This window comes from Miniopterus schreibersii, assembly GCF_964146895.1.
Source record: "Miniopterus schreibersii genome assembly, chromosome: 4".
Taxonomy (NCBI): domain Eukaryota; kingdom Metazoa; phylum Chordata; class Mammalia; order Chiroptera; family Miniopteridae; genus Miniopterus; species Miniopterus schreibersii.
The window spans coordinates 81,102,417-81,126,087 of NC_138105.1; the positions used below are offsets into that span (position 1 = coordinate 81,102,417).

The window sequence follows — 23,671 nt, forward strand, 5'->3', positions numbered from 1 at the left end:
AATAGGTGGATCATTTAAATCTTAGAACATTATATTTCTCAGGTACATGTTTACTTTATTAGTGAGGACCTAATAATTATTAAGTTTCTGCTATGAGGCAGATGCTCTTAATTTGTCTAATCTTTTCTGCATTTGTCGGAGGTCAACATGATTTAAAAAAAAAAGTATTTAATGATTTCAGAGAGAGGAAGAGAGAGGGAGGGAGAGGGAGAGAGAGAGAGAAACATCAATGATGAGAGAGTCATTGATCGGCTGCCTCCCGCATGGCCCCAACTTGGGATCGAGCCCGCAACCCAGGCATGTGCCCTGACCAGGAATCAAACTGCGATCTCCTGGATCCTAGGCCAGTGCTCAACTGCTGAGCCACACTGGCCAGCCAATGTGATTTTCACTATCCTTTTTTACACGTCATTCACGAGGCTTCGAGGTTTAATCATTTGCTCAGTTAGAACGGAACCAGAGATTTACTGCACGTTCTGTCTGACTCCCAGTTTCTGCTGTTTCTATCGCTACATGAATTTTCAAAGAGCAAAATCCTTAAGCATTTAAACATTAGTATCTGAGACCCTTTGGAACTAAAGACATGATTTGCTTCCATTCCTTGCATAACACAGACCAGAATGTAGAGGAGGGAAAAAGTTTTCCTGGACCCTTTGAGGTTGCCTGCTGGGTCTGAAAATCAAACTGAGGAAGATTAACAGGAAAAAAAGCATACAAATTGATTTAAAAGAAGTTTTATGTGACACAGGAGGCTTATGGAGGAAATGAAGACCCCAAGAAATGGTTTTTATGCCAGATTTGATGAAGAGTGGATAGTGGGAAAATATAATGGGACAAAGGGGGTGTGAGCTGAATGTAATAAATGGGGGAAATTAGCAAGGCCTGTGTGTTTGGGTTCCTTTCAGGGCTGTGTCTTGGAAATAAGGGTGCTCCTTTCGCCCAGGAACAGAGAGGGCGCCTCTCAGAAGAGGGTTTATGATCTGCTTCAGATAAAGGTGAGCAAGTACTTATACCGGCTGCTTTACAAACACTTCACCTTGAAATGGCCAATATGCCAAAGTGCCATGTTATGAGGTGGCACTTCCTAAGCCCCATGGAGGGCTTCTTCCACCTAATGTGCGAATTCGTTACCTGGGACAGTGTTAAAATGTGGACTCAAATCCAGCAGAGATTAGGAGGGCCTGAGAGTGCACACCTTCCAGGGGATGCCCTTTCTCACGGCTGGTCCTCAGACACAAGGAAGGACACAGGAAATACCCCCCCGACTCCCTCTGAGGCCTTGGAGGACAGACACGCTCTGGAGAGAGCGGAGGGAGGATTCAGAGCAGGGGAATCCAACGGGAGGGAATGAGGAGAGCCCTCTGAGGGATGCTGTCACCTCTGTCCTCAGAACCCTCAGCTTCTAGGCCCCCCCACACAATGGGCCTGAATTTCCACCTCCCTGTCTCACCTCCTCGCTCCCTCCCCTCACTTCATTTCAAAGGGCACCAGCCCCATCGGGGGCATTTAACTGTGGACAAGCCAGGTCCCACTGGAAGGGGGCGTCCTGTGCTTCCAGGGAACCCTGCGTAAATATTCCAAATCCCTGTGTTAAAGAGGTCATGCTGTGGGTGGGCCCAGGGCAAATGAGGGAGTGAGAGTTACCTGAGCGGAAGGTAGGGCTCCCTGCCTTACACGCTGCAAGTCCACAGTACCCATGCCATGGTACCCAGCCACCAAGAGGAGACCCTCAGGGAACTGAGGCGACGCTCCCAGCGCCTCTGCACGCACCTCGCACCTCTTCGGGGAGAGAACGCGCTGGGCGCCCTGAGTGAGGCCTAGGGCAGCCAGTGCTCCTGCTTCTGAAAAAATGCCCTGCAGAGAACAAAGTGACAAGAGAAACATTCTAAGTGTCCTAAGTTAAATTACAGCAGCCAGAGCCAGAGAAACAGACATCAATAATTAACCAGCTAATAGCTGGGGGCCCCCTGACAAGACTGCTCGCATCCCTGAGTGTTGGCTGAAGCTCTGAATCAACCTCCAGGTTGACCTAAAAGGAACCTTTTATTTTGTGATTAAAAACACTGAAGTTGTTTTCCAGTCCAACATATAAGGAGCCTGGAAGTCATCTTCCTATCCTCACAACAACAACAAAAATGCTGAATAAACTGAAAATTGATAACTACTCTTAGAAGTATCTAAGAATTGAGCTCACAGACAAGCCACAACCCTGAAACCCAGAGAGACAGGTGAATGCTGAAAATCATAGCCTCCCAGGAGAAGCTGCTGCTGCACCCAGCAGCTGGTAGGAGCACTTCAAGGAAAATTCACTGATTGATGGAGACTGAATGTAGACTAATTTGAGGGGTAAACAGTCCTGGGATCCCAGTTTTATTGCATCCCTCACAGTCTTGTGCATCTTTATCTTCGAAATACCCAGACAGATCAAGGAAACCCTAAATACTCTTTCTCTGAAAACAACATTCCATTAAATTATGTGACAAAATTTGTCACATTAGATTTGCCTCTTAGTAGCAGGCCAATCGCCCGTTATTCTTGTAAAATGACTTTATAAATCAATAGTGCTTGATTTAACTGGATGGCTAACGTAGTAAAGATTTTAAAAGTGGGGCAGATCTTGAAAGTTGGACATTTCTTGATGTGAGGAGAACAGACTAGTAAAAAGGAAAAGTTCCAGGATGGGTAGAATTTTTGAGAGATGGAATCTCAGTTGTCAGAGTGAAGATTGAAGAAAAAAAGCCCCTGTCCCCAGCAGAGAGAGGAGAGAAATAGCCACTTTGAAAACTCCCAGTGTTCTGTTCTCCTTAGCAAAGGCCTTCCAGTAAAGAAGACTATTTTACCAGAGTCTCACCATCATGGGTTTCCAGAGCTTAACCAATATGAGGAAAGGGAAATACCCAACTCCGGCCTCCTCTAGCCTGCCCATCTCACCTAAGGGGAGCGGGTCAGGAAAACCAAGAAGCACTTGTAAAGTTCACAACCCAGGGGTGTAGGCTTACTGACAGCCTGAGACCTAATCACAGAGTTGTAGAATTCTTCCTTCCTCCACATTTTACCACCATATTAACAGAGCAGAGGATTACAGATAAAAGAATGACTTAAACTATTTAAGTCTCTAGGAAAGCCCAAAGACAAGGGAGACTAAGTCAAGAAAAATAGGAAATTTTAGCCTCTGACATCTACAGCAAACAGTAACCATGGTCTAACTCTTAACTAGATAAACACAAAACCTCAAACACAATAAAAGCTTGTTTACCTCAATTCCTTTTACCCAATACACCATTTCCAGCTTTAAAACATTACAAGGCATGTTAAAAAAGAAAACAAAAAAAGCAAACAAAAACACAACCTGAAGAGACAAAGGAAAGATCAGAAACACACCCAGAAAAACACCGATGTTCAGAGAGGTTTAATGAATTATCAATCCAAATCACTTGTAAAGATTTGAGATGGAATAGAAATTCAACTAGCCAACTGTGTATCTTTGTAACAGTTTTCATGTATGTCACAAGAAATTTCTTATTTCATAAAGCTGGGATAGTTCATAAAGACCTTGAATTCTGTAGAAAACCCAATGCAAAAAAATCATTCACAACACTCTCAAAGGGCCTAACCTATTTTGCACAATAACTCTCAAGTTATTTATACTCTTCTCAACATTGTCCTGCCAATCTGCCTTCAATGAGGTGTTAGATGAATTAATTAAATATGAGATGTGAAAGACATACAAGATTTCATAGGTGAGTACTGGGGAGTGGGGGGAAGATATGGTGGGTTGGGGGTTCACCCAATTCCACTCACTTCCCAGACGGATCAAGGAAACCCTAAATACTCTTTCTCTGAAAACAACATTCCGTTAAATTATGTGACAAAATTTGTCACATTGGATTTGGCTTTTTGTAGCAGACCAATAGGCCCTGTTATTCTCGTAAAATGACTATTTACAAATCAATAGTGCTTGATTTAAGTGGATGGCCAATGTAGCAAAGTTTTAAAAAGTGGGACAGATCTTGAAAGTAGGACATTTCTTGATGGGAGGAGAACAGACTGGTGAAAAGGAAAAGTTCCAAGATGGGTGGAATTTTTGAGAGATGGAATCTCAGTTATACTGCTCTTGGGTATCACTTTGCAGTAAGGCAAAAAGCAGAATATTGATAACTGACTCGTCTAGAGATAGCACATGAGAGCATCACACAAAAACCTGCACGCAGATGTTTATAGTAGCTTTATTCATAATTGCCAAAACTTGGAAGTAACCAAGATGGCATTCAGTAGGTGACCAGATAAATGAACTATGAAATGGGATATTAGTTGGTGCTAAAAAAACTAAAAAGGAAGAGCTATCAAACCATGAAAAGATATGGATGAATCTTAAGTGCATATTACTAAGTGAAAGAAGCCAATCTTAAAAGGCTATATATACTGTATAATTCCAACTATATGACATTTTGGAGAAGGGAAAATGATAAAAACTAAAAATATCAGTGGTTACCATGGGGGAGGGAGAGAAAAACAGGCATAGCATGAATTTTTAATGCAGTAGAACTACCCTGTCTGATACTATAAGGGTGGATACATGTCATTACAAATCTGTCCAAACCCACAGAGTGTACAACCCCAAGAGTGAATCCTAATATAGACTGTACATTTTGGGTGATAAAGATGTGTCTATTAGGTTCATTAGTTGTAACAAATGTACCACTCTGGTTGGGGACGCTGACAATGGGGGACGCTATGCATGTGTTGGGGTGGGGATATAGAGTAAATCTCTCTAACTTCCTCTCAGTTTTTCTGTGAAATTAAAACTGTTCTGAAAAGCCAGTCTATTAAAATAAATTTTAAAAATGAATTTTCTTGTTTAATGGAGAGAAATATCTTTACTTAGAAGTTTAAGGGAAATGTATGGATATATAAAATCCAAATGAATGGGCACAGATTTTTTAAAAATTAGTAACAGAAACAACAATTAAGACAGAAGCCTTAAAGCTGTAAGTAAATTGAGAAATGTCTAGTAAAGACATTTCTGCAAAAAGAAGACAAACAGCTTTGTGAACATAAGCATAGACTCCACAGAGAGGGATTTTTCAAAAGATTGAATTTTTCTCTAGTCTTGCAATTAGTAATCTCACAATCAAAGGATTTAACACAAGTTGTAGCACAAAGAATTACAGGAAATTCTGTGCAGTTTAATAGTGTGAACTTGCATCTCCACATTAACCGGAAGTGCAAAAATTATTACTATAACTTGGTATGTTTAAATGTTCATGTAATGTCATGCATGGCTAGGCAATTAAGAAATGATTTTGATACTAATATTGAGGGAGGTGGTTGAATAGTAATTCCATAGTTTTCAGGCTACTAATTAAAGGGTGAACTCAAATCTTTTTCATATGGATTGTGGTAGATAACTAAGTGAATTTTACCACTATCATTATGTGCTTGAATATTCTAATTCTTGTAGAGCAACGCCTGTCCATTCAGACCTTTTGTCAACATTTCTAAGAGCTAAGGCATAGTTAATAATGGCCATTACTAATAGTGACTATGTAAACTCAAAGCTAAAGCTTTCAGTAGGCATGGGGACTTGAGATTAGGCATATATCTAGTTAGTATTGGCCTTTCGTTCAATAAAACTCAAGTGGTGCAGACATACAAGGCATATAAAAAAGAAGCATAGGAAAACAAACTGTTACCCTGAACACTCTTATTTCAACTCTTAAGTATTATTGTTTATCCTATAATTTAGTTCTCAGAGTATCATTCACTCAGACACACTTGGAATCTTCTCAAAATGAGAAACCTAAGTTATGCTCATGTTATCAAATAGGGCCTCATCTTCTGGCAAGTCTTAATGTTTGATAATGTTGTCCAACAAGTCCTCATGGAAATGATCTTATCCTTTGTATGGGTCTCTGTCGCTACTTCATTTCTCTGAAAGTTTTTACCTTCTACCTTTCATTTTTCTGCTCCATAAATTGGGAATTCCTAAAGATTTTGTCTTTACTTTTCTTCTATACTTCCATCCATCTAGTCATTCAGTTAATAATTATTAAGCATCGACTGTATGTCACATACTTTGCTGTTCTCTGAGAAGGCCAGGAAACAAAACAGATGCTTCCTGCCTTTATGGAACTTGTTTAATACCAAATTTCATCCATCCTATGTAATGTCTTCCTGGAGTACCTTTTTAGAAAGTGATTACCTCCTGCTTTGACAGCCATAGTATTTTACTTATTTTTAATTAATTAATTCATTTTGCCTTATAAACAACAGAAATTTCTCTCTCACATTTACCTTTATATGGAATTTTCCTGACACACAACCATTCAAACTTCAGAAAAGGAAGAAAAACATAAAAAATGCCTGCTAGGAAATTTCCTTACAAAGAAAAATTAAAGACATTTGTCCAGCCAGAGTTACATCATAAAATTAATCTTCTCAAATATCCTACCACAGGGTCTCATTTCTATCTAGACGTTAGATTTATTTTTTAAAAGTATCATAGATAAATAAAATTGTAAGATTAACCTAGGTGCTAGATTTCTAAATGTGTGTTATATTATTTCTATTCTCCTTCGTATTTTTGAAATACTTCAAGATGTTCTAAATTTGAAACATATACTTGTATCTATTGATAAGATTGATAAGATGGCATAAAGCTGAGGATAATTATCTAGCTGGATCCTTAGTAGTCTTTAAGATTATCCAAAATAAATCTTCATGAATACATAATGACCTATTATAAAGTGAGATGATGAAATTCACTCTGTCAGCATATTTTTAGGAGGAAGATTTTGAACATATTCTCTCTATATATATATACATAATATTTATTACAATGAATGATATACTAATTACATTTTGAAATGAAAATTTGTACTTTTATTTAAAAACAACAAATCAGTCTATTTTTTCATTTGCGAATTTGAATTAACCCATTTTGGCTTCATGCCTTTATACTCAGACAGTAGGAAACAGTGTTTTACTGTTAACAGTTTATCATATGATTGATAACTACTGTACACCAAGCACAGGCTGGCTACAGTCAGCTGCTTTGTGTACAGTTCAGAGAGAGGACACTTTACTGCCAAGTCTCATTTCTTTGCCAGGTGTTGCCATGGCAACCAAAAAAACTTTGTTTCCTTTAAATTTGCTAATAAAGGATCCTTGCCTATCCTTGAGAATTCCCCTTAATTCCTCTAATACCTTAATAGTCCAGTTAACCACAGTTTCCAGAAGGAAAGATACAGGCTTAACTCATGCTAATTGGAAGGCTATTTAACGAGGCTCTGTGGGTGCTCAATTTAGCTAAACTTTATTAAAAGTTTTTGCAATAATCCCAAAAGCCTTATTAGTGAGCCCCTGAGCACAGCTCTTCCAATTAAGGTCTTTCCCTTCCGTGCTTGGAGCAGACAGTTGCCTGTGGTTAGTGTTCTGTTGTTTTTGTTAGTGAATACTCCAGGCCCACAGATGTAAAACAAAAAAAAGGGAGTCAAAGACTCTTAGAAATTGACTAGACTTCCAGACTATTTTTGGAAGTGCCCCTCAATTTCTACTGACCAGTTTCATTAAAACTATATATTGAGTAACAGAAAATGCCACATCTCTCTCAACACATTTTAGAACATATATAAATATAAGTACACATATGTAAGGGATTTTATAGTAGTTCCAACAAATGCAACAGTGATTAGGAGGGATTATGTGGCAAACTTCCAAATCTAGAAAGTTGAGAGATGTTATTTCTAGTCTCCCTTCGCTTCCTTTTTTATTGTTGACAGTATTCAGATGTCCTCCATTTCCCCACCCTCTAGCCCCTCCACTGGCTCCCGCCCACCCCAGGCCCTCAATGCACTAATGTCTGTGTCCATGATCAAAGCATATATGCATATAAATTCTTTGGTTAATCTCTTCCTGCCCCCTCCCCCCGTCCCTCCCATCCCTCTAAGATTTGTCTGTCTGTTCCATGCTTCCATGTCTCTGGATCTATTTGTTCAAAAGCTTCTTTTGTTCATTAGATTCCACATAAAAGGGAGATCATGTGATGTTTGTCTTTCTCTGCCTGGCTTATTATGTTTAGCATAATAATCTCCAGGTCCCTCCATGCTGTCCCAAAGGGTAAGAGATCCTTCTTTTTTACAGCTGCATAGTATTCCATGGTGTAAATGTCCCGCAGCTTTTTTATCCACTCATCTACTGATGGGCACTTGGGCTGTTTCAGATCTTAGCTATTGTAAATAACACTGATATTAACACAGGGGTGCATATATTCTTTCTGATTGGTGTTTCGGGATTCTTAGGATATATTCCTAGAAGTGGGATCACTGGGTCAAAAGGCAGCTCTATTTTTAATTTTTTGAGGAAACTCCATGCTGCTTTCCATAGTGGCTGCACCAGTCTGCATTCCCACCCACAGTGTACCAGGGTTCCTTTTTCTCCACACCCTCACCAGAACTTGTCATTCGTTGATTTGTTGATGGTAACCATTCTGGCAGGTGTGAGGTGATAGCATATATATTTACCAGGGTTATATCCCCTTGTTGTATCAATTCCTTTAGTATTATGTAGTGACCTTCTTTGTCTCTTGTTATGGCCTTTGCTTTGAAGTCTATTTTGTTAGATATAAATATTGCTACCCTTGCTCTTTTTTTGGTTTCTATTTGCATGGAAATTTTTTTTCCATTCCTTCACTTTCAGTCTTTGTGAATCTCTTGTTCTGAGGTGGGTCTCTTGTAGACAGCATAAGTATGGGTCATGTTTTCTTATCCATTCAGCTACTCTATGTCTTTTGATTCTAGCATTTAATGCATTTACATTTAAGGTACTTATTTACTGCCTTCTTTTTTTCTTTATACCTATGTTCTTCTCTCAATTTCTTCTTCTTCTTCAAGCAGTCCCTTTAACATTTCCTGCAATGCTGGTTTGGTGGTGATATACTCCTTTAGCATTTTTTGTATGGGAAGCTCTTTATTTCCCCTTTAATTTTAAATGATAGCTTTGCTGGATAGAGTAGTCTTGGGTTCAGGTCCTTGTTTTTCTTTACTTTGACTATTTCATGCCAATCCTTTCTGGCCTGAAGTGTTTCTGTTGAGAAATCAGCTAGCATTCTAATGGGTACTCTGTTGTAGGTAATTTTCTCTTCCTCTCTTGCTGCCTTTAAGAATTTTTCTTTGTCTTTAATGTTTGTCATTTTGATTATGATGTGTCTTAGAGTGGGTCTCTTTGGGCTCATCTTTATTGGAACTCTCTTTGCTTCCTAAACTTGTGTGACTTTTTCCTTCACCAGGTTAGGAAAGTTTTCTGTCATTATTTCTTTAAAAAGGTTCTCTATTCCTTGCTCACTTTCTTCTCCTCTGATACTCCTATGATGTGGATGTTGTTATGTTTCATGTTGTTCCAAATCCCTTAAACTATCCTCCTGTTTTTAAGCTCTTTCTTCTTTTTGCTGGTCTAATTGGGTGTTTTTTCCTACCTTGTCTTCCAAGTCACTGATTCTATCTTCTGTCTCATTTAATCTACTGTTGATCTCTTCCAGTGTATTCTTGATGTCAGATATGTTATTTTTCATTTCCAAATGATTCTTACTTATGGTTTTTGCTTCTTGTTTCATGCTGTTGTATTTCCTACTAAGTTTCTTGAAATTCTCACTAATTCCTTGAGCATTTTATAACCATTACTTTGAACTCCATATCTGATAAATTATCTCTCTTCCTGAAGTTTCCCCCTTTTCTTTCATTTGGGGTTGTTTCTTTGTCTCCTCATTTTTGCTGTCCCTTTGTATTTATTTCTATATATTAGAGCAAATTGGTATACCTCCCAGTCTTCATGGGGTGGCCTTATGTAGTAAGTGTTTTGTCGGACATAGTGGTACAGTCTCTTAGATCTCCTGAGTTGGGCGCTCTAGGAATGTTCCTTGTGTGAATTATTTGGGCCCTCCTGTTGTAATTGAGTCTTGAATGTTATTGTCCCATTTGTGGGAGGAATATCCTCTCAGGCTGGCTGACTGTGAGGCTCACCCTGGACCACATCATGTGAGCTGTTGTGCAGGTGCTGGCAGAACACAACACAACACAGCACAACAAAACAAGAAACAAAACAAAAACAGACACAAGACCCCTAAAACAAAAACAAAAGCAACCATAAAAGAAGAGATAATTAGGAAGGAAGAAATAGAACAATAATAGAAGAAAAGAAAGTACATGGAGAAAAACGGGGGAAGAAAAAGGAATATGAAAGGGCAGAGATGAAAGAAAGAAAATAAGAATAAAGAATAGGAGAAGGAAATGGCATCAAAGAAAAGAGGAAGGAAATAATTATGAAAAGAAAAGCAGAGGAGAAAGCAGAGAGACAAAAAATAAATAAAGAGAAAAAAAACAACAAGAGAAAGCAGGAGAAAGAAGAAAAGATAGGGTAAGAAAGGGACATGAAAAAATTAGATCTATGAAAGAAAAGAAACTAAAATAGTAAATCAATAAAGAAGAAAGATAAGGAAGATGAAGAACAAAAAGAAAAGTGAAGTGGCATTTGTCTCAGCAGTTTAGTGCCTCCTGGGAGCTCCTTTTGGATCCTGCTCTTCTGATAGCTCAGGCTGGCTGTTTGTCTGCCAAATCTGTACTTCCCAGGAGGTACTTAGGTGCTAACCAATGTCAGAAACTGTCCCTGTTGGGCTCTCAGCAACCTGTTTGAAGCTTCAAGTGATCCATAGCTTGTGTCTTTCCCCATGGGACTTGGTGCACACAGGAGGGGACAAGATGCACTCTAAGGCCAGTTTGTTAGCAACAGGGGCCCCAGTGATGGGTCAGCAAACTTCTTATTTATGGGTCCCCAGGTTCTACCTCCATCTGCCTTTGCCTGCCAGCCAGCTGTCAATCTTAGTCACTCAAAAGTTTGTTTCTGAAAGGACTTTAGGTGGAATTGGGAGTCTAGACCTCTGGGTCTCCCATGCATAAATGCATAAAAAGAACTGCAAAACTTCCATTCTCTGGAGCATTCTTTCAGTCCATTGAAATCTTGCTTCTGGGCATGTCCTCAGTTTGGCTCAAATAAACTCTAATAAACTCATAAAATTTTCTATAGTTTTGTATGTTCTTATATCAACAAAGGTTATAAACCAAGGGTCAAAACACTATTCAGAAATAACTTAGTAGATGGTCAATCTGTCACAAAGAATAAGGCAGAAGATATAAATGTCAAAGGAGTAGGTTTTTAAAAAAATTGTGATAAAGAACATAACATGGAATTCCCCATGTTAATAATTTGAAGTCTACAATACAGCAGTGTAACTTCACATCATTGTGCATTCGATCCTTAAAACATCTTTCAAAACTGAAACTGTATACCCATTGAACAACTCTCCTTTCCCCCCTCCCCAGGCCCTGGAACCACCATTCCACTTTCTGTTTCTGAGTTTGAGTACTTTAATTAATTAATTATTTTTATCCTCAGTGGAGGATATTTTTTCCATTGCTTTTCAGAGAGAGTGGGAGGAGGAGGAGGAGGAGAAGAGTGAGAGAAAAACACACTGATGTGAGAGAGACACCTCCTGAATGCACCCCTGACCAGAATCAAACCGGAGACCCTTCAGTCTGCTGACTGATGCTCTACCCACCGAGTCAAACCCGGGAGGGCCTGAGTTTGAGTACTTTAGATACCTCATATACGGGGAATCATGCAGTATTTGTCTTTTCCGACTAACTTATCTCACTTAACATAATGCCCTCAAGGGTCATCCATGGTGTTGCTTATGGCAGGATTTACTTCTTTTTAAGGCTAAATAATATTTCATATATATATATATATAATTTTCTCATTTTGCTTATCAATTCATCCCTCAATGAACATTTAGGTTGCTTCCAAAAAGAAGGAGGGTTTTTGCAGTTGCTGCAAAATCCAGGCCTGAAAACAGCAGTGGGAGTACAGGCAGAATTCTAACCCTTGCACTATCACACGGTGACAGCCCACTTATGTTCCCAGCACGAGACTCGCGACTGTCCATGGGGTGACCATGCCCAGGTCCCTGACTCCCCAGGCTCTGGATGTAGGGTTTCCCTGTCCAGGCAAACCTGTGAGCGGTGTCAGAGGACACCCCCAGGTGCAGGAATCGCTCCAAGTAGGTGCCTGCACCACTCATAGGGGCCGGTGGAGGTCTGGTCAGAGTCCAGCATGCAGGCACCTACTCAGAGGTGTTGAGGGCAGGTTGGGAAGAGGCTCAGTCCCAGTAAGACATCTGCAGTGGAGTGCAGCGGGTGAGTACTAGAGAACCCCCAAAACGGGGACCCAATTTCCTCTGAGCCTCAATTCTCTGAACCGTAGAAAAAGCCCAGCAAACTTTCTGCAGTCACGTGAGCCCTGAGGCACCTCATTGGCCAGCACCATGAAAAGCAGGAGGCGGGACCAATGGGGGTGGACCAATGGGGAAGTGGTGGCCCCTGACCCGCGCGTGCGCAGTGCCTTCCGGCCCACTGCAGGACAGGGTGTGTTGGACCATATTGTCAGTTGCGCTGTCGGGTACAGGTGTGCACAGCCTGGCCGTGCCGCCCAGCCCGGACCCTCGTGGTCTCCCAGCTCGCTGCAGCCTGTGGACAGGAGCGCACAGGCTGCACTTTGGAGCCCAGGTGCCTTCGGGGCCCGAGTTCTCCGCCACGCAGGTGATCTGAGAACCGGGAGGGTCGCAGGTGGGAGGCCGCTGTTGCGGGCGGGCCAGTGACATAGCTGACCGTCCCTGCCTCCCACAGAACCGACCCACACCATGCTCCCTGCAGCTCCTGGACACCTGCTCCTGGCCTGCAGCCTCGCCCTGGCACCATTCCTTTCAGGTGAGAGTGCGTGGGGTCACCCGCACCCCATATCCCCACCTGCATCCCCACCCGCACCACACCAGCACTCCCAACCTGCATCCCCACCCTCACCATCATCCCCCCCCACACACACACACATAAATCCTGCACGGGCATCCCCACCCGCACCCTGCATCCCGCATTTCTCTCACCTTCCTGCACCCTCATCACCGCACCCCTCCACCCGCAGACCCTCGGTGACAGGTCTGTGCCCAGCGTGGCCCGCGCCCCGGAGCTCGCGCTGCACACTGAGCCGGGAGCAGACCTGAGAGCCATCTCGTCAGCAGTGCTCTGGGCCTCAGGCGGACCGCTGAGCCCACCGCACCTCCAGTGCAGTTTTGGGGGCACTAGGAATATCGATCAGTTCCCACCCATTTATTTTTTAGGTACATTTTATTTCTTTTTTTTCTCCTTTTTATTGAGCTTATTGGGGAGACACTGCTTAACAAAATTATACAGGCTTCAGGTGCACAATTCCATAAAATGTCATCTGTATACTGTGTCGTGTATTCACCACCCCAAGTCAAGTCTCCCTCCATCACTATTTATCCCCTCAATACCCTCCTCCACCTCCCCCCAACCCTCCACACCCCTCATCCCTGCAATCACTACACTGTTGTCCTTCCTCATGAGTTTTTTTCTTTTTTCTTTTTCAATTACCCCTACCCCCACAGCCTTGAGCCTACTCTCTATCTATAAATCTGTCTCTAGTTTGCTTATTAGATTCCACATATGAGTGAAATTATGTGATACTTGTCTTTCTCTGACTGGCTTATTTCACTTAGCATAATGCTCTCCAGGTCCCTCCATACTGCCTCAAGGATAAGATTTCCTTCTTTTTTACAGCCGAGTACTATTCCATTGCGTAAGTGTACCACAGCTTTTTTTATCCACTCATCTACTGATGGGCACTCGGGCTGCACTTGGGAGAACATGGGACATAGTGAAGGATTGGCATTTAGAAAACGTTAATTAGAGGGTAGCTTTCCACTTGTTTTTCTCCAGAGACAACTTCATATTGGGGGAAGGGGAGGAGACCAGATGTTCACCCCTGAGGTGTGAGTGACAGCCCTTGTCCAAGTGGTTCTCCTTCCTGATGTCCCTGAGGGTTGCGGGGACTGTGGGAACAGCCTGCAATACCCCTGCTTATTCATTGGATACCATGTTCTGCATCTGCTTATGGGCAGCATTCATTCCATTAGTGCCACATAATCATTTTAAATTCCTGGATTGTCCCAGGGCATCCTGGGGTCTCCTCCCACGCCGATTTCCTCCATCATCAGGATAGTCCACTAATCCGTTGGCCAGCAGCTTTAACTGCTTGCCATGGGTGGACCTGGAGAGCATTAACTGCTTGCTCTGGTACCCTTACGCTGTCCCTTCTTCCCTCAGCCTCTCAATGGCCCATCTTTTCTTGATAGGAAGGACTCACCCCTCACTGCTTGGACCAATACAAACAGTTATCACTTACTAAGAATTCATTATAAGCCAGTTTAGGATTCCTGATAAAAACAAAAAAGGTCAGCAAAATTTTACATGAAATTCCAAGTCTTTCTTATTTTCTCCTCTGCTTTCTTCACCTAATAAAAGATTACGGAAAATCACTTATTGATTTTTGGGACAGGCCTTAGGTAAAATGTGGAAGTTTATCTTGAGCTGTCAACCTTCAAGTCCTCCACTCCTTTCTCTAGATCCTGTCTTTCCGGTTGCATCGCATCTTTCCTGCTCCAGGGCTCAAAGCCAGCCCCACTGAATTTTCACATCAAAGCTGCTTTTCAACGAAGGATGGGGAAGTCTAATTCCTCTAGAGAATAACTGAGATCGGTGCTATTAACCTGCCCATGGTGCTCTGCACTCTCACAGAAACCAAAGCCCCAAGCTAAAAGAAAGAAAGAAAAAAAAAGGCCTTTTTCTTCAACAACAGACATAAGAGAGTTTGTGACAGGTGTTGGCTCGAGAGGACAGAGAGGTCTGTCAGTCTGCACAACGCTCACACTCCAGTAGTTTCCTTTCAGTTCAAGTACCATTTTCTGGGGGCACCCACAGGTTTGAGGGAAGCCCAAGGGCAAGTTTCTGGGGAGGGAATGAAGTGCTCTGCCCACACTTAACCGGGTGACCACGTGTTTCCTCGGAAGTGCTCTCCTTTACTCTGGGTTTGTGGTTATGATTTGTAGTAAAATTCGCTTAGGTATTTTTCTATAGTAAGCCTTTTTTTAAGTTTTATTGAGACATATTGACATACATCAGTGATTACCAAAATAAGTTTAGTTAGCATCCATCATCTCATATAGATACAAAAAATGGAAAAGCAAAACAGAAAATTTCCTTGTGATGAGGATTCTTAGGATTTACTCTCTTAACTTTCCTATGTCACAGTGTTAATTACAGTCACAGCATGCTATACGTGACCTTTCTAGCACGTATGTATCTTATAACAGGAAGTTTATACCTTTTTGATCACCTTCCCACCAATCCCCCTCTCTGGTAACCAAAAATCTGATCTTTTTCTATGAGTTTGGGTTTTGTTTTCTTTTTTAACATTCTACATATTAGAGAGATCACATGGTATTTTTGTCTGACTTATTTCACTTAGTATACTGGCTTCAAGATACATCCATGTCACAAGTGGCAGGATTTTCTGTTCTATGGCTGAATAATATTCCATTGTGTTATCACAGCTTTTTTATTCTTTTATCTATCAGTCGACACCTAGGTGACTTCCATATCTTGGCTATTGTAAATAATATTTCAATGAACATAGGGGTGCATATATCTCTTCGAATTAGTGTTTTTGTTTCCTTCAGATAAATATCCAGAAGTGGAAATGCTGAGTCATAAGGAAGTTCCATTTTTAATTTTTTGAGGAGCCTCCATACTGTTTTCCATAGTGGCTGCACCAATTGGCAATCCTACCAACAGTGCATGAGGGCTCCCTTTACTCCACATCCTGGCCAACACTTGTTCGTTGATTTATTAATGACAGTTATCTGCTAGGCGTGAAGTGTTATTTCATTGTGGTTTTGATTTGCATTTCTCTGATGACTAGCAGTGTTGAGCATCTTTTCATGAATCTGCTGGTCATTTGCATTTCTTCTTTGGTAAAATGTCTATTTAAAAATTGGATTATTTGGGGTTTTGCAGGCTTCTTTCTTAGGAGCAAAAGCAAATTTTAAAACCCATCTTTTCCTCTCCTTTCCCACTGTTTTAATTTACTTATATTTATTTGTTTTTAAATAGATAGCTTTTAAAATAAATACTACAAGCCCATGGTATAAAATGCAAAAGGAGTATAGCAGAGAATATATCATCCTCTCCTCTTTAGCGCCCTGGCCCTAATCCTTGGAGGCAACCACAGTTATCTCTTCTTGACGGCCTTTCCAGAGGTGGTCAGTGTATTCAGCAACATATCCAAGTGTGTCTTTTTCTCCCCATGGAACTTTATACCTAGTGTTATACCTCTTGCTTTTTTCCCTTGAAGGTAAACGTTGGAGGACTTTTCATATCAGTGTGTCTCTCTATACATACAACTATTTCATGGATGTGCCAGAATCTGTCTAACCATGAGCATTTCCATCATTTCTAATCATTTAGTATCTCAGAGAATCCTGCAGTAAATTTTACCTACAGATAAAATTACACATGTAGGAAAATACCGAGGAATTACTGGATCAAAGAGTTTGTGCAATCTAAACTTTTTTCCAAATTATCTAATTGCCCTCTAAATAAGTTACACTAATTTACCCACCAGAAACAGAATGAAAATGCCTGTTGCCCACCCTCTCACCAGCACACTCCAGTTGTTTTAATTTTTTTTTTACCCTCACCCAAGGATATTTTTTCTATTGCTTTTCAGAGAGAGTAGAAGGGGCGGGGGGGGGAGGGGAGAGATAGAGAGAGAGAGAGAGAGAGAGAGATCAATGTGAAAGAGACACATTGATTGGTTGCCTCCTGCTCAGGCGCCAACTGGGGTCACGGATGAAGCCTGCAACCGAGGTTCGTCCCTTGGCCCAAACCGAACCGGAACCCTTCTGTCTGCGGCCGGCTCTAACCACTGCCAAGCTGGCGAGGGCCAGCACCCTCGTTTTCATTTGATTTGTCAGTACTGTGCAGTGGGATGTTCTACGATGAGCAAAAGGTCTAATATGCGGCTTTTGAGCATTTGAAACGAGAATGGCACAACCGTGGCAGTGATCTTTTCATTAATTACATTTAGAAAGACGCAATGGACAGAGTAGCTTCAGGCACAGCGAGGTGTGAGTTTGGAAGGAGAGGGCATGTGAGATATTGCCGAGAAATTATGAATTAGAGCCTCTTTAATGTTAATGATTGTAATTCTTTTTTAAAATGTTCTTTTGTTTGTTTTGTTAAGTTACTTTTGGCTCTTTGTACTGTGCTTCATCAAACAGTTCTCTCTAGGGAGAGCAGGCCAGGCTAGCCCTGTAAGGATCTGGGAGGGGTGCAGTGCCTTGAGAGCTCCAGCATCTCTGCACTCTGGGTCTCCCCCAACTTACGGCAGCATGTGGCTACCGGCCCCCGGGAACAAGCCTCCAACTCCTGCTCCTGCCCAGGATGGAGGGCCTGCTGCCCTCAAATTTGCAGGGCCCAGGGCAATATGGCTCCATATTTAAAAGGTACACATTAAGCTAAATGTAAAAAAGGTTAATCTGAGCTATGTCCTCTTTCCTGGATAAAAGCACTTCTCAGAGTTCCGTGCCAGGGAACGCCAGCACTGAGACCCTTAGTCCCAGTTCACCTCCTCTCCCCACCCTGCTTCCCCTTCACTGTGATGGGCATCACGGTCATGTGCATGGACGCATGCACTTAGCCCAGTCCTTAGCCCAAGCTCTCCACTCCTAATACCTCTGCAAATGCTTGGTCTATTTGAGCAAGAAATCCCAGGATTCTTGGTACTCAGGCAATGTTTGGGGAGGGTGGTCAGGCTCCCAGTGGGCACGACCCCTTGGTGTTACACACTACTTGCCGCTCACCCTCACCCTGCGGGGGCTGGCGGAGCCAGAGAGAGTGAAGGGAGGTTCTGCTGGAAGGGGAAAGTAAATCATTCAAAACCACCTTTTCAAAGCCTGAGAAAAATTCTGCAGATAAGTACTGCTACTTTTACTCCCTTTTCCCCTTTTCCCTAAATTTCCACAGATTTCCCACCTCTTTATCCATAGTTCTCTCCACTCTGTGGACGTATTTCTCTGGAGCGGCCAAGTTCAGCAGGTGGTAGCGGGGCCAGTGGGTGGAGGCGGGGGTCGGAGGCAGAGGGTGCAGGAGGGCCAGGGCTCCTTCCCGGCAGGGGCTCTGCTGGGGTCCCCTGCAGGCTGCATCCTCTGCGCTTTCTTTGTCACACTGAGCTATTCAGTGCAGCTGTTTGGAAATCACCCTTCCAGTGAGGCTTCCCCTGACCACCCTGTGAACTGCAGCCACACCCTGCGCTTCCTATATACTGTTCCATTGCTCTCCTGGTGTTTATCACTGTGTGACGTACCATATAGTTTTCTTTATTGTTTTAGTCTGACTTTCTCACCAGAAAGTGACCTCCACAAGGGTGGGGGTGATTTTTGTGGTAACTGCAGGATTGTGTCACATACCGAATGCTGGGGTAGGCGCGACTGCTCGGCGAGCATGGGTACATTTGCCTACCAGCGGCAAATAGCCAGCCACTTTTCTTTTTTCTTTTTTCAGTCTCCTGGGAGATTAAAATGAATGACCTGGAGGAGAAGGATGTGGATGAGCTCAACTCCAATGGCTTTAAGTGCCCGACCTGCTTCTCAGTGATGGGACAGAAGTGTGACAGTGAGCTCAAGTGGTGCAGAATGGACAGAGTGAAATGTGTTGAACTCTCTGGCGTCATAAACACAGGTACTTTCCAAGGATGCAGCACTGTGTAGACACAGGACAGAGTCACTCTTCCCGACATATGGGGCATGTATCCTAAAGGTAGGGTGGAGGAGGGACCAGCTTTTGTCCTCTTAGAAATGAGGAGACCACAGTGGTCTGACTCTAACAATGTGCTGAATTGGCTTTCTCACCCTCATTCAGTCATTTATCAATTTTTGTACTTTTATCAAAAAACTCTCCGCTAGCTTTGAAGAAGTTGGTGTTCAGCACATTGGATGAACCTTCATCCTCTGCAAACTTTGCTTAGTTTTTTTAAACACAAGAGCAATTTATGCCTCTGCCCCAGGGGGCTTTGTCGAAGTAAAAGCTTTGGAGAAAGATAATGATTAAAGTTTCAAAAAGATCATAAAACGTAATTACTATGCTTGCTTTGAGAAAACCCAACACAAAATTCTAAGCTAATTGAAGACACACATTGGAAATAAATTAGGAGCACAGAAGGGCTCCTAGGAGCGGAGCTCCCTGCGGGCTGGGTTGTTCACAGAGCCTTTCTTTACCTTCTCACTGTCTCTCGCTGATGCCGAGGAGCTCAACCTTGAAGTCCATCGTTAGTGAGATCATCTATCAAGGGCTGGGCATGTCCATTGGTTGTCTTGGATTCTTCTGTTGGTACTTTCTGTAATTTGCATACCAGGGTAATTCTTTGCTTTAAAATAGCAATCACTGGATATGGCACCCAGGGGGGGCAGACAAATCACCAAGAGCACAGAGTGGTCCACGTGTACCTGGAGGCACTTTGAAAGGCAGGGACCAACCAAAGCAGTTGCTTCAGTGCTGCTGCCTGCCTCAGCTGTGCAGGGTGGCTCGCCCGCCCGCAGTGTGGCCTGGCTGGTGTCGCACTCCAGCCCAGCTGGGGGTGGTGGTGAAAGAGGTAATAAAGGGGGAGGAGGACAGTGGAAGTCTCATTCATGGTTTCTCGCAGGTGTTAAAGACATCGCCATTGAAATGAAGAAATGCATACAACCAGGCCTTTGCAAAGAGACAATAACGTACATGGGTTTTCCAATCGCGAACGGGAGTCAATATTGTAGATCAGCCATCAGAAATGGGGCATGGGGCAGATCCCCAACTCCCATCTTCTTTGTTTTCTTTCTGGAGAAGCTGCTTTATTGAGCTTCTACAAGGGCCCAGCCATCTTCCTTTCTGAATTAAATATGATTTATTTTTTTGTTTGTTTATGTATTCTTTCATGTTGTCAGTGTCTCCATACTTATATTCAGTTGTGCATTTACTGACTCATTCAGCAAGATTTACTTGTGTACCCAGCCTCACACAAAGTGGGTCAGGACTCCTGCCTTTGAGAAGATCCCAGGGCATTCCAAGAGTACGTACACAGATGAAATGCTTAGAAAGCAACGCAAGAAGAAAATAAGAGTGGTACCTCTGCTCAAGTAGCCCAAGGCGACTGCTTCAGACACAGGGCAGAAACGGCGGGGCCTGGGTTTCATTAGGGAAGGTGAAGATTTCCAGTATATTCTGAAGAGATCTGTGTCATTTGGCAGCAGGGGTGGTGTGCATGGGGCTTGGAGATGAGAAAGTAGCCAGAGGCTAATGTGCAGCAGCTGAGGTCAGTGGTAGGGGGAGTGGAGGCCAATACGGAGACCTGGCTGGAAGCCTCTCTCTGTGAGTGATGGAAGTGCCACCAGCGGGTGAAGGTGAACACAGTGTGCCCACTGCACTGAGCATGGCCTGCTCCCTTCATGATGGAAAGCAGCTCCCAGCCCCCCTGGAGGCATGGTCTGAAGTCAGGGACCTCCATGTGGTTCTCAGCCCTGAATGCCATTAGAACCACCTGGTGGCTCATCTGGGCCACACTGGAGATTGGGATTCAGGTGATCTGTGTGAGACCTGACCCCTGCTTGTGCCCTGAGCCACCCCCATGGTTTCTGTCCTTAGCCTGTTTAGTTTCCACACAATTCTACCTTTCAGTTACTGTTAAAGAAAAACCACCACCAACAAAAAACACTGAGGGCCAAGGAAAAGAGTAAAACTCTCTACACAAAGTGAGATGTTCAATTAAGCCAACCAACAAGTGCAGGTAAACACAAAAACTCTCTAAGGATAGAAAATGTCAACTGATGCAAAGTTTGAAAAGTGCAAGTATTCCTTAGCTTTAAATGAGCCGTGCAGTCTAAGAACACTGACCAAATTAACATGTCTTGTCTCAAAGAACTTCCAAAATATAAAGAAATGTTAACTCACAACCCCCAAAATTAAAACCATGGGAACCTGGGAAAAATGGATAAATACCTAGAAATATATAACATCCAAAACTCAATCAGAAAACCTGAATAAACCAATTACAACTAATATAAGTGAAGCAGTAATAAAAAAAAACTCGCAACAAGTCCCGGATCAGAAGTCTTCACTGATAGATCTTCCCAAACATTCAAAAAAGAACTAACACTTTTTCCCCCAAGATGGCAGTGGAGTGGGTGGATCTTGTTCTCACCTATTTTCAGAACCAATCTAGAAATACAACTAAATTGGGGAACAATCCCTCTGAATTAACAGCTAAAGACTATCTGAAGAGGAGTCTCACAACCAAGAATTGGCAGAAGCAGCCACTTTGCAACTAGTAGGAAGGGTAGAGATGCAAAAGGGGCTGGCCCCAGTCCCACAGGTGGCAGCAAAGGTTGTGAAGGGACAGCTCAGCTGTGTAAGGTTCCCCTGCAGAGGCATGAAGCCTAAACCCAGGCCAGGCTCCCCAGCCTAGAGCACCAGAGCTGGGAAGGGGCCCACACAGCATCTGGCTGTGAAAAGTTGTGGGGTTTCTGTCCGCCAAGGAGAGTCAGAGCTTTTAAAGACACACTTTTAAAAGTCCAACGCACAAAATTTTGTTGGCAGCCACTCACCCTGTGCTCCAGCGGAGGGAGGCCAACGGGAACTGGAGTCGCCCGCCAGAGAAGTCTGGGGTTTGTGGCTTTGTGGAGAGACGTGGGGGAACAGCCACCAGGATCCCTGTACTGAGTGGTCCTCCGATACCACAGCAGCCATCTTTTTTCAGTGGAACAATCCTCTCTGAAAAGCATCAGCCTGGGGAAGCAATTACGTACCCTCTGGAATCCCTCGAGCCCCACCCTCAGGATTTTAAGCCTTGCTGCAGAGTCAACAGCCTAGGCCCCGGCATAAAAGTCTAGGAAGACTCGGGGGATGTCAGTGACTGGCTTTGGGGCGGGGCCGTTTCCCCCACTTTCCTGTCAACCTGACTGGCACTTGCCCCTCACAGGAGATCCAACAGACACCCCCCTGCTCCCCACCCCCCATCCCTGGCTTCTGGCAGACCATTCCTCTGCGCTCCAGGGGCCCCACCCGCCTGATTAGGGGTGCTGCTCTGCCACAGTCAGGGGAAATTCCAAACAGACTCAGATGCATAGCCCTGGGACAGTGGATCACACCCACCATCTTCCTTGAAGTCTCAACATCAGGGGAGACCCAATAGCCCATCCTCCTGATTCTATCAGAGGCTGTTTTAGTGACTGAGCCTTTTCAGTGACTAAGCCTAACAGGCAGCTGGCAGGCACAGGCAGATGCCAGGGTGCCTTGGGACATTGGCTGACTTGCCTTTGTGCCCGGCGCTAGTAAAAGCCAGCCTTGGAGCACAGCTTGGTCCTTCCCATGCACAGCCCAGCCCAGCCCAGCCCAGCAGAGGCAGCCCTGAGAGCCCACACAGCTCTAGGAGCCCCCTGCCAGGAAGCCCTCCATGTCAGCAGCTCCCACTATCCCTCCTCTCTTCCTCCAGCCCCACAACCCCTGTAAGAATTCCCTCCTCACCTCTGGGGAAGGATAAGTCCCAACATGACTGACATGCCCTTCTGCTGCATGTGGAGTGGAGAGGACCCTAAGGAGAGAGGGTGGGATCAGGGTGGCTGAGGAGGGCATGTGTGATGAAGCAGCAGCTGAGGAAAGAGCAGTTTGTCTTCTCCTGACAAACTCTACCACCCTGACCTCGATTCCATCCTAGATCTCTAAATGAAGAGGAAACTCATTTTGACTCCCTTTCCCCCAAATATGTTGATAAACAAGCCAGGTGATTTATCCCAGGTGTGGTAAACCTGGCCTGCCTGCCACAGGGAAAGAGAAGCCACCCCACCCCACCCCACCCTCACCCTGCAGGGTCCTTGATGCAGTGGATGGTCATCAGTTCATACCCAGAACAGCTGTCCACTGCCTCTGGCTGGGTCCCAATCAACTCTGGACTTGGAGTTCTCATGCTGTGTTCCCAAGACCTCCCTGTAAACATCCACTGGCTCATATCGCCCACCAATTGCCTCACAACCCACTCTCTCCGCCAGCCATATAATTTTAGTGCTTTAAAGAACCTGAGAGGTCATCTGCCTGGTGAGCCCACTTCTTGCAGACTGGGACACTAGGCCCAGGGGAGCTGAGTTGGTCATTCACAGCCTCTCATGGCAGAGGCAGACCAGTGACAGCCCTCTCTGGACGGTATGGCCAGTACCTTTCACGCCTAGGTTATATCTGCCACCTTTCACACTCAAGGGTACCAATTTAGACCATACATGGCATATGGTCACTCTATCATGTCTATTGTAGCATGTTAAGTGTTCAGCAACATGGAATCAGGGATGACACCATGGGGGGCATTGCGCCAATCCTGCAATAAGTCAAAAGAGCTTTGAGGAACTTGGGGAGGGTGGTGGGATTAATTCAGGCTGGATGGCTAGGGAATCAGAAAGGCCTTTGGTCAAAAGTCCACATGAGCTGGGCCTCAAATCACAGGCATAAGTCTAACAGGTTAAGCAAGGGGGAAACCTATCAGGAGTAGCACAAGAATCAGCAAGTTAGAGGACAGATGCCTGATGGACAGTGCCATGTGCCCGACCCTGAGAACACCAAGATGGGTGAGGCACAGGCCCTGGCTGGAGGGACTCAGGACGTATTTCAGAAGAGTGAAGCCTAGGGTCGGGAAG

General features: G+C 43.7%; 1 protein-coding gene across 1 annotated transcript; it reads left to right on the plus strand.

Annotated features, from left to right (window-relative positions):
* Positions 1–1,701: 1,701 nt before the first annotated feature.
* Positions 1,702–21,955, plus strand: LOC308556342 (uncharacterized protein; the record flags this gene model as incomplete). Its single annotated transcript, XM_081135488.1, has 5 exons — positions 1,702–1,810; positions 12,514–12,647; positions 12,735–12,815; positions 18,446–18,726; positions 19,421–21,955. The coding sequence occupies 5 exons, from the start codon at positions 1,702–1,704 to the stop codon at positions 19,851–19,853; spliced, it is 1,038 nt and encodes a 345-aa protein (XP_080991614.1). The 3' UTR covers positions 19,854–21,955.
* Between the last annotated feature and the right edge of the window lie 1,716 nt (positions 21,956–23,671).